At 31.4% G+C, this 13,177-nt stretch overlaps 1 protein-coding gene across 1 annotated transcript; it reads left to right on the top strand.

Moving 5' to 3' along the window:
- The first annotated feature begins 6,094 nt into the window (after positions 1-6,094).
- On the top strand, positions 6,095-11,436 carry LOC133194369 (uncharacterized). Its single transcript, XM_061330337.1, has 14 exons — positions 6,095-6,308; positions 6,456-6,596; positions 6,771-6,906; positions 6,991-7,140; positions 7,464-7,606; positions 7,712-7,873; positions 8,125-8,165; positions 8,253-8,372; positions 10,119-10,232; positions 10,417-10,530; positions 10,619-10,732; positions 10,841-10,954; positions 11,094-11,289; positions 11,382-11,436. The coding sequence occupies exons 1-14, from the start codon at positions 6,148-6,150 to the stop codon at positions 11,434-11,436; spliced, it is 1,761 nt and encodes a 586-aa protein (XP_061186321.1). The 5' UTR covers positions 6,095-6,147.
- Positions 11,437-13,177: the final 1,741 nt, after the last annotated feature.

Raw genomic sequence — 13,177 nt, 5'->3', positions numbered from 1 at the left:
ACTATTCAAAAACACAGAAAAAAAGTTAACCGTATGCGGCGTTTGACTCTAGAAGAGCGTGCTAAGGCAGCCAGTATGGTTTCTGCAGGTGGTTCCTTTGAAGAAATTTGTGAAAAATTAGAAGAATTAAATGATTATGAATTTCTCTGGTGAAAAACAGTTGAAAATGAATTAATGATCATAAAAATGTTTACAATAGATATCGACGGCATTAATTGAGCACCACACAATAATTTCAAGATTGTTCCACAAAATTGGGGCAACTGGAAGTTGGGTGGATTTGGTAGGGACACCAAGGCACTGGATGACTACTAAGCGATATGGTAGTCAATCAGGATATATCATTTGATTTTTAAGTGAGAGACTGCTCCCGTCGCAACGTCAAGGACCATCATCGGTAATCACCAACTTCATATCTTGGCAAAAACGGTGCGCAGTGCACGTCGGAAAATTGGTTTTCGGACAAGAAGGTCCTTTAAGGGTCTTGACATGACACCAAGACATTTTACAATCCAACTGTTTTGGAAAAGATGGTATATTTTATGTACTAGTACCAATCAGGAAAATGATCAATTCATAAATAAGAATAATAAGTGGTGCGTTAGCAATTTTGTCTAGTGTATAACAATTATGATGTGACATGTGTTAAAATGACATTTGGAGATAAATAGATAAAGATTTTTACATTAGAGTAAACCCTTAAAATAACTGAGGGCCAGATTATCGTCTTTTTGACGTTATTTTGCCTGACGATAATTTAGCAATATCAAACGATGACAGTTGTTAAATCCAAATAGCTCGGATTGCCTAAAATCGCCGATGTTTTAACTCAATAAAGATTAAAAGTCGTAAATTCAATAAACAAAGTATTCTGAAAAACTCAAGAAATTAGAAAGAATTGTCTAAAAACATGCGTAATTAATATACTTTCAGAAGCTTGCAAAATCTTTTAAAACATGAAATATTTTCATTGTGATAATCTGTCCTCAACAAAAAAATTAGAAATTTTTAATTCAATTTTGTGTAAAACACTACTAGTCCGTTGACCTATTTAGATACGATTTCTGTAATACTTCGTCTACAGTCTTAAAATACGTGTACTCATTTAGGGCACCTGTCACTTTACTGATAAATGTGTTTACAAACCTCTTCTTAGTCATTATTACACGTACATGTGGTTAAGAAAAGTAACTTTGATCTGATTGGAATGAAGATATATTTCATTCTGTACTTCCTTAATATTATTTATTTGTTGATCTCTACGGTGCGTGCATTTCTTTATGGCTTTGACATGCATGCCTCTTGACATAACTAGTAAGTGTCAGTCAGCATTCAAATAAGCAAAATATCGTGGGATCAGTTTTTAAAACAGATTGGACAAAAAGAGACTGTTATTAAAATGAACATGCAAATAAAGTATGTGTAGATATGTTTGAACTCCTCCTCTATAATTTAAAAGTTGTACTTGAGAGGGGGTTGGTCAATAAATATGGAATTTTCTTTTGATACATTTTAAATAATACAAATAATATGCATTTGATTTAATTGTATGTAGTGTAAAATTTTGCAGGAAATTCAATCATTTTGAAATGAAGAGGTTTGGTAGCTACAAAAAATGTAAATGAAATGAGTAACGGGAGTTCAAAGCATCGATTTGCTTTGAAAGTTACATAAAACAACAGCAAATATTTGCTAATTATACCTTGTTAAAAAATTTAAAAGAAAACCAGTTACTTGCTAAGGTCAAATCACTCTCATAATAAAACTCATAAAATTGGTCGAACAACTAATGCCGCCTTTTGTGATGGAGATACTGAAATGTTAAAAACGCATCCAGATATGTTGAACTGGCAATACAAATATATCCGGTCCGAAATACTAAATGTAACCTTAGCTATATGTTGATTGATTGTTGTTTGACATTCCATTGGAGAATTTTTCACTAATACAGAGACGTCACCATGACCCGGTGAAGTGCTTCGAATATAGACCTTTACCCGACATTCATGGTCATTGAACAGTAAGGGTTCCTTATGGTGCCAAAGCCTATCGTGACATGGGACCTTTTTTTAAGGACCCACAGCATTCACTTCCCGGTGCCAAGCGCTTAACGAATGAGCCCCTTTTTATCGACTTAGATGCGTCGTTTCGGGGTTCGAACCTTCCACTCACAGAGCGAGCGTTAAAACTGTATGTGATATAGTATAATTCAATTGATTTCTTAATATTTTGTTAATTGAACTATTTATTTGATTTATCGATTGACTGTATGTTGTTTTACGTCCCACTAGAGAATTTATCACTCATTTAGAGACGTCACCATATACCGATGAAGGGCTTCAAATTTAGACCTTTACTCGGCACCAAGGGTCATTGAGCAGTGAGGGATCTTTATCGTGCCAACGCCTGCCGTTATTATTATTAATTTTTAAATCGTTTTTTAAACTCAAGTTTTTCTTGTTACAGGAGTAACTTTATCTCTTTTGTAGGGTTGAGCATTAGATACTATGGCATATTTCTAATGTAAAATAAATGTTTGTTTTAGAAGTTGATTTGTTAATTAATAAATATTATATTTGAAAAAAAAATTAATTTCTCGAGAAATATGATCTAGCAATACAATTGAGTAAATAGGGGATAAAAGAAGGACAAAATTATTTTTTAGCCCCAAAAAGAGATTGTACTCCCGTAGGCATTTAGAGAATTATACAAAAAGATATGGGACATTTTTCTTACTAAGATATGTGTAATGTAATGTACAAAAAAAATCTTTTTTTAAAGTTAGAGTCATGTAATGAACAAAATCTCAGTGAAGAGGCTATTTAGATTTTTTTAAAAAAATCAATATCTCTTCCTGTTTAATTTAAAGCATGGAATAAATCGTACTCTATAAACATAAGAACAAAATACAAACTTTTCTTTCATGTAAAATAAGGCACTTCTTAAGTCTACATAATATATACTTGGAATTAAACAGTGTATTGATAAAATTCAGTAGAGCGACTTCTTGGCTCCAACCTTTAAGTGGTTTGTACCTTTTTAAAACACGTCCCTTTCATGTTCTGTCAGTCTTAATACTTTTTATTTATAATAATTCTTACAGCTAGAACATAATCTTTTAAACGAAAGTTAAATAATAACACTAAAAAAAAAATAGATGAAAACTTTTTTCCAAAACCTCTATTTTGTTTCTAAAAGGATTAACTATGCAAGATTCAAAAGGTTTGAAAATTAGACATTTTTTACCGAAAAAGTATTCAAGAGAATAGCTATAACAGTTGTGAGATTAAAGATTTGTTTGTAATTTCTATGCACTAATGGGATTTTGACGAAATTCATATTTTTTAAGATAGGTTATCAGCTATGAAGGTTTTTTTTTTAAAGCATAAAAAATACGTTTGAGAATTTTTATGTTTATGAAACCCTAATTATTTTGGTATAAACTTCAAAACTTGGCGAGGTTAAACTTTGTTTTAAATTGAAGGTTTCATCTTAAATATTATAACAAGTAACATTTTTTCTTATTGTACTTTCATGTTAGATACTAAAATCTGATTGGTTTAGACGCAGTTAACAATCAGTAATGTTACCCTTAGCATTAGCAACTCACTTGACAACGGTTAACACAACAAAAAATGTTTCATGTGTGCAAATCATGCGCGTACGGTTCACCGAAGAATTCTTAAAACGTCTGTTGTGCGTTTGAAAGAAGCCTAATAAACTTGACGTTAATAAAAGCTTTCATCCGATGTATCTTACTTGAAAACAACAAACGACAGACGAAACATGCTTGCAAGTGCAGAAATAACGAAACTTTAGATGATAACGGACTCTTTGAGTATCACACAAACTATAAAGAGGTCGGTAAATCTTTTTCGAAGCTTTCTAATAGAGAAAAATAAAAGCGGGAAGTTTGGAAGTTTTTTAAACGTGAACGTAAAGACGTTTCTTTTTTCTTTTTTGTGGTCTGGCGCAATGTCCATGATCATAATTAGCACAAAGTGAATATTCCGACTAAACTCGTATATGAGTTGAGTCATGTTATTGAGATTAATGGAGAAAGTGCACGAAATATAACTCGCATGATCTCCTATTAGTTCGACTTCGGTAAGTGTCGTCAGTTACCGCAACCCCAGTTTCCACGAATCATGCTCAAAAACCTCTTCATTTTGGAAAATTCTAGAACAAAAGAAAAACCAGCAATCCCTCTCTCCCATCTATTATTTACTATAATTGCTGTTTTTGTATAAATTTCATCTATTGTTCTTTAGGTTTGTTGCTGCCGTTTCTTTTTAAGTTTTTCGGAATGATGTTATCTCTTGTACCATGTAATCAACATAGAAGTTCCTAGTCATGGTTTTGCTCATTGTGCAGACTCTTTCTGCTGAATTTTGCTTGAAGCACCGCTGAAGGTTCTGTTATATTCCAGGGGCTGTGTCCAATAATTGTGCTTCTGTCATTTTGTCACGATTGTCTATGATCTTTCTACTTCATATATTATTGATAAAGTCGCTGTAGACCTCTGTGTGTGAACTCACTGCTGATCATTGATCTTTGCATCTCCATTTGCACGTTGACAATTTTGTTCCTATACAGTATTGAACTATTAAACAGTTAGTGATCATTGTTTATATTCATTGTATTCTACCATTGAACAGTCATTCATATTTGTTGGCATTGTATGATCATTCATTTCTCATTTTATCTCAAAATGACAAAAACTGCCAAATCATTGTTTCTTTATTCTATCGAAATAAAAACTACCTGGTGTACATCTTTTTTATTAAGAATAAGTTTCAATTTGTTGTTCTTGAAAGGAAGATACTAAAAAAAATATTACAGAGTCCAATGCATAACCCTTTTGTTGCTCAGTCTTAACCCCAAGAATATAGATTTCCACAAAGTGAATTTACCCTATAAAATGAGTAGATTTAACATAGTTCTATCTCTTCTGGCCCATTGGCTCTAGAAAAGATTTTTAAAAGATGCCATGACATATCTATCTTTTTTTTTTACTTTCCCCTATGACAGAGGACATGTATGCGTATGTGAACAAACCTGTGTTCCCCTCACACAAGAATGCGTTAATGCAATCATGTTAAGATAATCCCAATGGTTTGGGAGAAAAAATCGAAAATTTAAAAAAAAAAGGGGGGGGTACAGATCCAAGCTGAGTTCTAAAGAAAAACTGTAAAACTCAAGAATCTAAACATAATAATTAAATTTACATAAATAATACAACTCATCTGTCATGTACTTTCACAAAAGGAAAATCGTTTGAGAAAGAAAAAAGAAATCCAATATATATTGCCATTTCAGGTATAAATGTTGGTTTAAATGATTAGGAATTAATTTTTAAAAATCAATTAAATAGATGAAAAGAACAATAAAATAGATTTTTTGAAGAATTCTACTAAATCACTATGGTTATATTTGGTTATTTGTAAGTTAGTTCATGGTAACCTGGCATTCAGATTACAAGAGGACATTTTTTGACGCTTCCTTGTTCCTTGTTCTCATTGAAGCAAATTTTGATCAGAGTAGGTAAACAACTTATTCTCAGATTTCCGTGTCTACTGGACATCGATTGAGTGTTTTAAAAACCACCTAAGTATAAATAGGGCAAGCAATTTCAGTAACTTACGCAGTAAGGAAAATGCAATTTCAGGTCTTACTTCTTCCCTTCTTAATTTTGCAGTTACTTTATGTAACAAAGGCTAACCACTTTCGGGGAGGCACAATAAGCTGGAAATCAACTGGAAATGGATACGAGGCGTGTTATCCTATACGTATTTATTAACCTTCAAGTCTTGCACTTTTATGTTCTTTTAAGAAAGTCTTTCTTCTTCATTTGTATTTTATTTTTGGTACATTTGAAAAGTTATTCTTGAATGGTAAAAAGTATAGCATAATCCTAAATGAATCGTATTCTAAACATGCAATAAATAAAACGGTAGCGGAACTGAAATTATTCTTCATGTGTTTTTTTTTTTTTTTTTTTTTTTTTTTTTTTTTTTTTTTTTGTTGTTGTTGTTGTTGTTTTTTTTTTTTTTTTTTGGTTACAGGTCCAGTTTTCTTTCGTCTTGGTTGGAGGTATGGGGCGGGCCGGGGTGCACTGCTGCACGTATAGGACAACTTGTAACTGGAATGAATACTACGTACTGGCAATGTACATCTGGATGTGGGTCAGCTATAAACCTCGACAATGTTAACTATATCTGCACGGGAGCTAGTGTGTCAGGAAACTGGGAACAAGGGGAGAGAACTTTTACATATACATCTCCAGGAACAGGTCCATTCAAGGTTGAGTAAGTTTTTTTCTTTAATTTGATATACACCATTAGAATTTCTAGTGTCTTACAAAATGATTAGATGTAGTAATATTGAAAAAATGCTAATGAAAACTATGCTATTCCTATTATATTTTAAAATTTATTTCGACTCAATTTCTGTAGGTTCACTGGCAGGGCATGGGTGACATTAAGTAATCGACCTGGGGGAAGTTGGTCTATTGGAACAATTATTAATTTAAAAGAAAGAAGCGATACTCACAAACCAAATACTAGCCCAATAACGACAGGAAAACCAATGTATATGTATGTATATACCTATAATATCAATTCTAAAGACTATCAACCTGGTGATAAATATAAATTACAGTTATATGATTGCTCTCGTAAATACATATACGTTATATTTCATATGCTAATATTAATCGTTGTTATTTTTTTTCTGAATTAATTACGTTTACTTTTTTTCTTTCTGACTAGAGTACAGTATAATTGCCAAAATGACATTCGAATCCCTGTTGCTGATGCTGACGGTGATGACATTCGATGTCGCTGGTCAACGGGAACAGAATGTGCCTCTATATGTAATGCATTACCATCTGCAACTATTGATACTGTAAGAATACTACTTTGTCATACTGCATGTTTGAATAAAGGTATTAAAAATACAGTGATTTCACCTATATTTAATTTCCTATAGAGAACCTGCACTATAAAGTTTCCCTCTAATCACACACAAAATGGAACGTTTGCGGTAGCTGTTACAATGGAAGATTTCCCGAAATCAACAATTTCTATTGGTAGTACTGTGCACAGACCAAACACTCCGTTATCTTCTGTAACATTACAGGTACAGATTCAAATTTTACTTTAATTATTTATTTTTTTTATTTTTTAATTATTTATTTATTTATTTATTTATATATATATTTTTTTTTTTGGTAAATAGAAAACAGAATAATTTAAGCAAACGTTGCGAATAACATAGTAAAACATAGTATGAGGAAACATTCTTTTTTTTACAGAAACTTTGTATTTCTACAGCAATCCTTTTATTTTTGATTGGCTCACTAACCATGTGTTCAAGATATAACGCATATGATCACTTTAAATACCGACATAGGCTTTCATGAGGAAAGTTGTATGTAAAAAAAATAACGGGTTTTTTTTCAGTTCCTGATCACAACGCCTCATCTTTCCGGGAGATGCAACGACAAACCAGTGTTTGTAACTCCTACTCCATCTGCTGGATCAACCATACAGGCAAATATATCACAAGCCTTCCACGTGTCATTTTATGCTACAGATAGTAGAAGGTTATTACCATTGAGTCTTACTCCTATTTGATGTTGTTTAGATGGTTTATTCATTAATTAACTTCAAAAAGTCTTTTTCAACATGAATTGTTTAATCCCATAAAGAATAATAAAGATGGATATCACCGCCCCAGCCGGTATGACTTATACATCAGTACAGTCTGTCTCGTCAAGACCTGGAACATTCTTTGTCACAACTTCCTGGACACCACAGCAGAACCAAGTAGGATCTCACATTGTTTGTGCTCTAGCTGAGGATACTTTTGGGTATAAAGCTTTAATGAAAAAATCATTCATTTGTATAAAAGATTTAATAAAATAATCTCAAAGATGTTTCAGAATACTTTTGAAATGATGTTCTTGAAATTTTATTGTTTGTTCGACCTTTCATTTAAAATAAAAATTAATTTTCACCCTCTTCAAATGAATGCATAAATATTGACTAATTCTATCTTTTCATATAAAAAAAAAATGAAAATGCGAGTAGAAAATCAATTTTAATGTTTTGAATTTTACAGGAAAACAAGTGAATCAAGGTGCTTCAATATCAATGTAAATGGTAAGTAAAATCTTTTCAATCATTCATTGCATATTTAAATAATTCACTTCTTGATAATTTAACATGGTTACACGTATATCAATACAGACGTGAGTCCATGTGTGAGTTCTCCTTGTAAAAATGGTGGAACGTGTGCACGACAAGGAATAACGCAGAATTACAGGTGTATATGTTCACCTGGTTACACCGGACACGTGTGTGAAACAGGTGCGTATTCTTTAGTAAAAAAACAATTATACTCTTGAACGAAATCTAGAATCTCAATTGAAAAAAAAATATTGTCATCCTCATAACTTCTGAGAAGCTGAAATCATAATAATTTTGTCATTGATCGAATGCAATAGAATTGATTTAATGTGTATGACAGCACCATATATGTTTCCATTGTAAAAAATGTTAAACATAATATACCATTGAGATACAGTGATATGATTAACAATTTATCTAGGTTAGTTTATGTGGAGTTTCACTTTTGTCACCCCAAGGGAAATTTTGATAGAAAAACATGGATAATCGCTATAAAAATAAGACAAAGCATGCAAATTTTTTTAGTGAATAATCTTTAGGTAGGGTGAATTCTGCATGCATCGAATACCCTCGCACTTCAACAAGTTCTAGCGATATTGCTACCGTCCAAATATTATCAAAATGGAACTTAACATGTAGTATGTGGTTAAAATACAATTTTTGACACAATCGTGTGCTATTTATTGAGAAAAACTCACTAAAGACCGATTTTTTTTCGAAATAAGTCAAAATTCTCCATGTATCGGACAACATTCACCATGCATCGGACATACGGTATTCAAACCAGAAAATACCATATCTTGATCTCGGTGCTTTAAAATTAGTGATATTACAAGTTTTTATCTTTTATTTTTTTAAAAAAAACCTTTTAGTTAAATTTGAATGACTACATGTATTTCGATCCACAAATGTAAAGGGATTTTAGTAGCATCACATTACCTTAGAAAGCTTTACAATGCTAGTAATATGGCAACTCGCGGCTTCTTCTCGTGGGTTATCATCATCTAGTTCAAAGAAATAAATTGAGTCCACTTTTAGTTGTCATATATTGATAACTTGTATTTTCACTGAAAATTTAGAGGCTTTTTCTATTTCCTTAAAAACAGCTGTCATTTGGGTTTTAATATGAAAACGGAAGTGATTACCCATGCATCGGAAAACGTCCGATGCATGGTTAATTGGTGTCCAATGTACGGTGTAATAAACATACTAGTATAAAACAACTCTAAAAAAAATATTATACAAACATTGAAGTAAAATTTTTGAAAAATTTCTTTAAAATTATCAGTCATTGACAAATTTTACCTAGGTCCAACACTTTCCGCTGAAGTCCGTTTAATAGAACGACAACTCTAAAAATTGCAAAATCGTAAAATTCTGGTTACTCCCCTTTTATGATGCAAAATGTGACGTAATTTCAAGGCCATTTTTGTGGTATTTTTTATCACAACATGAAAATGAAAATCGGCATCATTAAAAAGTTTAAATCTTTACCTTTAAGACAGAAGCAAGTAAAATTGCAGGGAGATTCAGGTTCAATGAAAGTTTATTGCTTAAAGTTGTCCGAAGCAAGGTATGTGTCCGATGCATGGTTACCTCCCCCTAATGCAAATTTAACAATAATTTAAATTGTATTTTGATTAATTTGGTACTTTGAATCCCTTTAATGTTTTGTTTTACATTTGTAGACGTTACCTTGATTTTTTTTAAAAAATAGATTTATTCCATTTCTCGTCATTATCAAATCAATCTCTTTTAACTAAAATAATCTTCTTTGACGCAAATAGACATTATGAAATGCTTCTCTGTTACATAGTTTTAAACAATCATTATTTGTCATTTTAATATATATATATATATATATATATATATATATATATATATATATATATATATATATATATATATATATATATATATATATATATATAAATGAATGTGCCAGTGGACCATGTCAGAATCTTGGAACATGCCACGACCATGTAAATAGTTTTACCTGTACATGTAGGAGTGGGTTTACTGGAGTAATGTGTCAGACAGGTAAATTACTTTTTGAACTATTACCAATTTAATTTGAATGAACTAATCTGCATTAAAATTTGATAACTTAATAAAGGCATACTCTCAAAATTGTATTCTTATAATCTTAGTTGCATGTTTCATCTCCTAATGTAGTAATCAATGAATCTCTAGTTTCAATCAGTTTTGTTCCTTTACAATCAAGATATTGACGAATGTCAAAGTGATCCGTGCCAACACAACGGTTCGTGTACAGATCAAGTCAACATGTTTAAATGTTCTTGTATACCTGGGTTTACATACCCAATATGCCAAACAGGTAAAAAAAAAATCTGTGGTTGATAAGATTATGTTTTCATTAAAATGCATTTTGTCTGCTGACCCGACTCTCTGTTATTTCAAACCAGACATTGATGAATGTACCAGCTTTCCTTGTCAGAACAATGGATCCTGTATAGATGAGATTAATCAGTTCCGGTGTTCCTGTGTTCCGGGTTTTACAGGCCTAGTCTGTGAAATAGGTAGTTTTTCATGCATTTTCAATACATGACTGTCTTGTTCGGCTCCTTAAAATATTCAATGATGAACAAAATTTAAGATCTTTGATATGATGGGATAATTTTTTCCAGATATTAACGAGTGTGCCAGTAGCCCTTGTTTGAATCTGGGTACATGTAACGACCTTATCAACCGCTTTACCTGTTCTTGTCAACCGGGATTTACGGGAATTTTATGTGACATAAGTATGCCAAGTTTATTTTGAAATAATGGCGATAAAAAATATTGAATTCTTTATTTAGGCAGTCAACATGTGTAAAATGAATTTCTCTATATATTCAAAACGAGTTGATGACATTTAATATTTGAAACTTCATCGTTCAGATATAAATGAGTGTGCTCCAGATCCCTGCTCCATTATTTTTTACTGTGAAGATCATGTGAACGATTACTACTGCAGGATAAACAAATGGAAACTTGCCATCATCATCTGTACAATTCTTTTAGTAAATCTGACGGCTATATCTATTGTCATCTACTTATCAAACAGACGAAAGTACCGAGATGTTGACCATTCTTGGTGAGAAGTTTTTTTTTCTTTCTTTACTCATCAAATTTATTAAATTCAGATATAACGAGGGAGGATGTTTAATATCACCTTACATCTTACAGGTTGTCCAGTTTCATTGAGGTGCGTAAACCAGATACACAGCCTAGATCTTTGTAAGTATACGCCAAGTTTTTTTTTTATTCTTTTCATTTTTTTTTTTTGGGGGGGGGGGGATGTTGAATCAATAATTTTATTGGACTATTAATTTACGTTGTCTTTCATGTTTTATTCTTAATATAGATTCAAAAGGGAAGTTCCATTTAAAAGATTTTGATAAAAGAAGAAAAGTAAAGATACTTTCTTCATCCTTGGAAAATCAACAAAAATAAGAAAGTTTTTAATTTTGTTTAAGTATATGAAAAGGGATATCTAGATTAACTTACATATTATAATACATATTGATCTTGTTTTTCAACATTGTTGAAATCCTTTGAAACAAGATTTTAATTGTTGTATTTTTTATTCTGATAATATACTAATAAAATGATTTTATCGTCCAACATTTCTTGTTAAATTTTCCCCCGGATATCACTATTTCGAAACCTAGGCTAATTCAATCGAAACATTACCGATGTCAAATAAGACTGAGAAATCTGACATATGTGTTGAGCATAATGAATTTTAAAAAAAAGTCTGAATCATCATTGTTAAAATATATTTGTCAAATGGAGTTGCACATTTAACTTTATTCTCCCGTGATTTGGTGGTGATTTAAACCAGATACAAATGAACTTTATCATCAATATGTGCAGTAAAGGTAGAGGGTTTAGTGTCTCTATAAATGTCGTATAAATGTGAACTAGTAAAATTTTCTCAGAAGGAGACATTACCCGGTATATGATAATTTGAGAAAATAGTCCCTGTCGAGTGTCATGTCATGTGTTTGTCTAAAATTAAATATGATCCACCCACCTGAAGCACTCTCTAATCATATTAGGTGGCATACCCTTCAAACATTATAGAATCAAATTAGATGATAAGATCTTGAAACAAAAAAAAAATGATATATATGAAGGTTTGTTACACAATATATAAATCATATAGATTCTTCGTTATTCATTGAATTTACCCTGAACTGCGTATAAAGAGCCTTTCTTAGAGTAAATACCCAAAGAAAGAAATAAATACAAATCCCAATAAAATAAACTGAAGTCATTTCAATTTTCCTTTTATCAATTTCAATTCTTGAGGTCATTAATTAAGAGTAATGTTTTAATCTGAATTTTTTAGTAATCTGTAACTTTATTTCAATGAACTTGTGTTGCCTATTTTTTCTCTGGAACATGGGCATTGTAAGGCTGTTTTTGCATCCAGAGTTTTCTTTCTTCATAAAAAAATAAGTTTATTTCCCTGGTTATTTGTTTTTTTTATTTTCACTATTCGATAGATATACCTGTATTTGAAAATTATCTCTAACAATATTTGTGAAAAATATTTACTTAGTTTGTATTCCAAATTACTGAATATACAGGAAACTAGTATTACAGTAATTATAATGTAATTTGAAAAAAAAATAAACAGTATTCATGTTTAAAAATTCTAAACATTCAGCATAAATTGAGAAAAGAGCAATCGTGGACCCAGGAGAACTTCATACAATGTAGGTAGGATCAGGGAGAAGTAAGCATCCCCTGTTGAATAGTCACACCAGCTATGAGTTCCTTTAATTGGATTTACTCACAAATTCGTAGTATGTTCAGTATGAAATTAATGACCGAACAATTTGTATTAAAACTGTCAACATTCCACCTAACGACATTTTGCATTTACAAGCAAGGTTTTTTACTGAAAATAGAATTTGACAGATTTTAACTTTAAACGAGATTATTGATACTCTTGTAACATCAACTTACTTGTC

Source organism: Saccostrea echinata, unplaced genomic scaffold (assembly GCF_033153115.1).
Source record: "Saccostrea echinata isolate AGI-Se365-2 ecotype Australia unplaced genomic scaffold, CSIRO_AGI_Sech_v1 ptg000029l, whole genome shotgun sequence".
Classification (NCBI taxonomy): Eukaryota; Metazoa; Mollusca; class Bivalvia; order Ostreida; family Ostreidae; genus Saccostrea; species Saccostrea echinata.
The sequence above is the reverse complement of the archived record's forward strand: the minus strand, read 5'-3'. Positions and strand labels throughout refer to the sequence as shown.

Bases quoted from the DNA above. Each gene is read 5' to 3' on its own strand.
- LOC133194369 (XM_061330337.1), top strand. From the start codon at position 6,148: ATGAATACTACGTACTGGCAATGTACATCTGGATGTGGGTCAGCTATA. The intron at 8,166-8,252 runs GTAAGTAAAATC...ATATCAATACAG, and splicing joins CTTCAATATCAATGTAAATG to ACGTGAGTCCATGTGTGAGT. The intron at 10,955-11,093 runs GTATGCCAAGTT...TTCATCGTTCAG, and splicing joins GGGAATTTTATGTGACATAA to ATATAAATGAGTGTGCTCCA.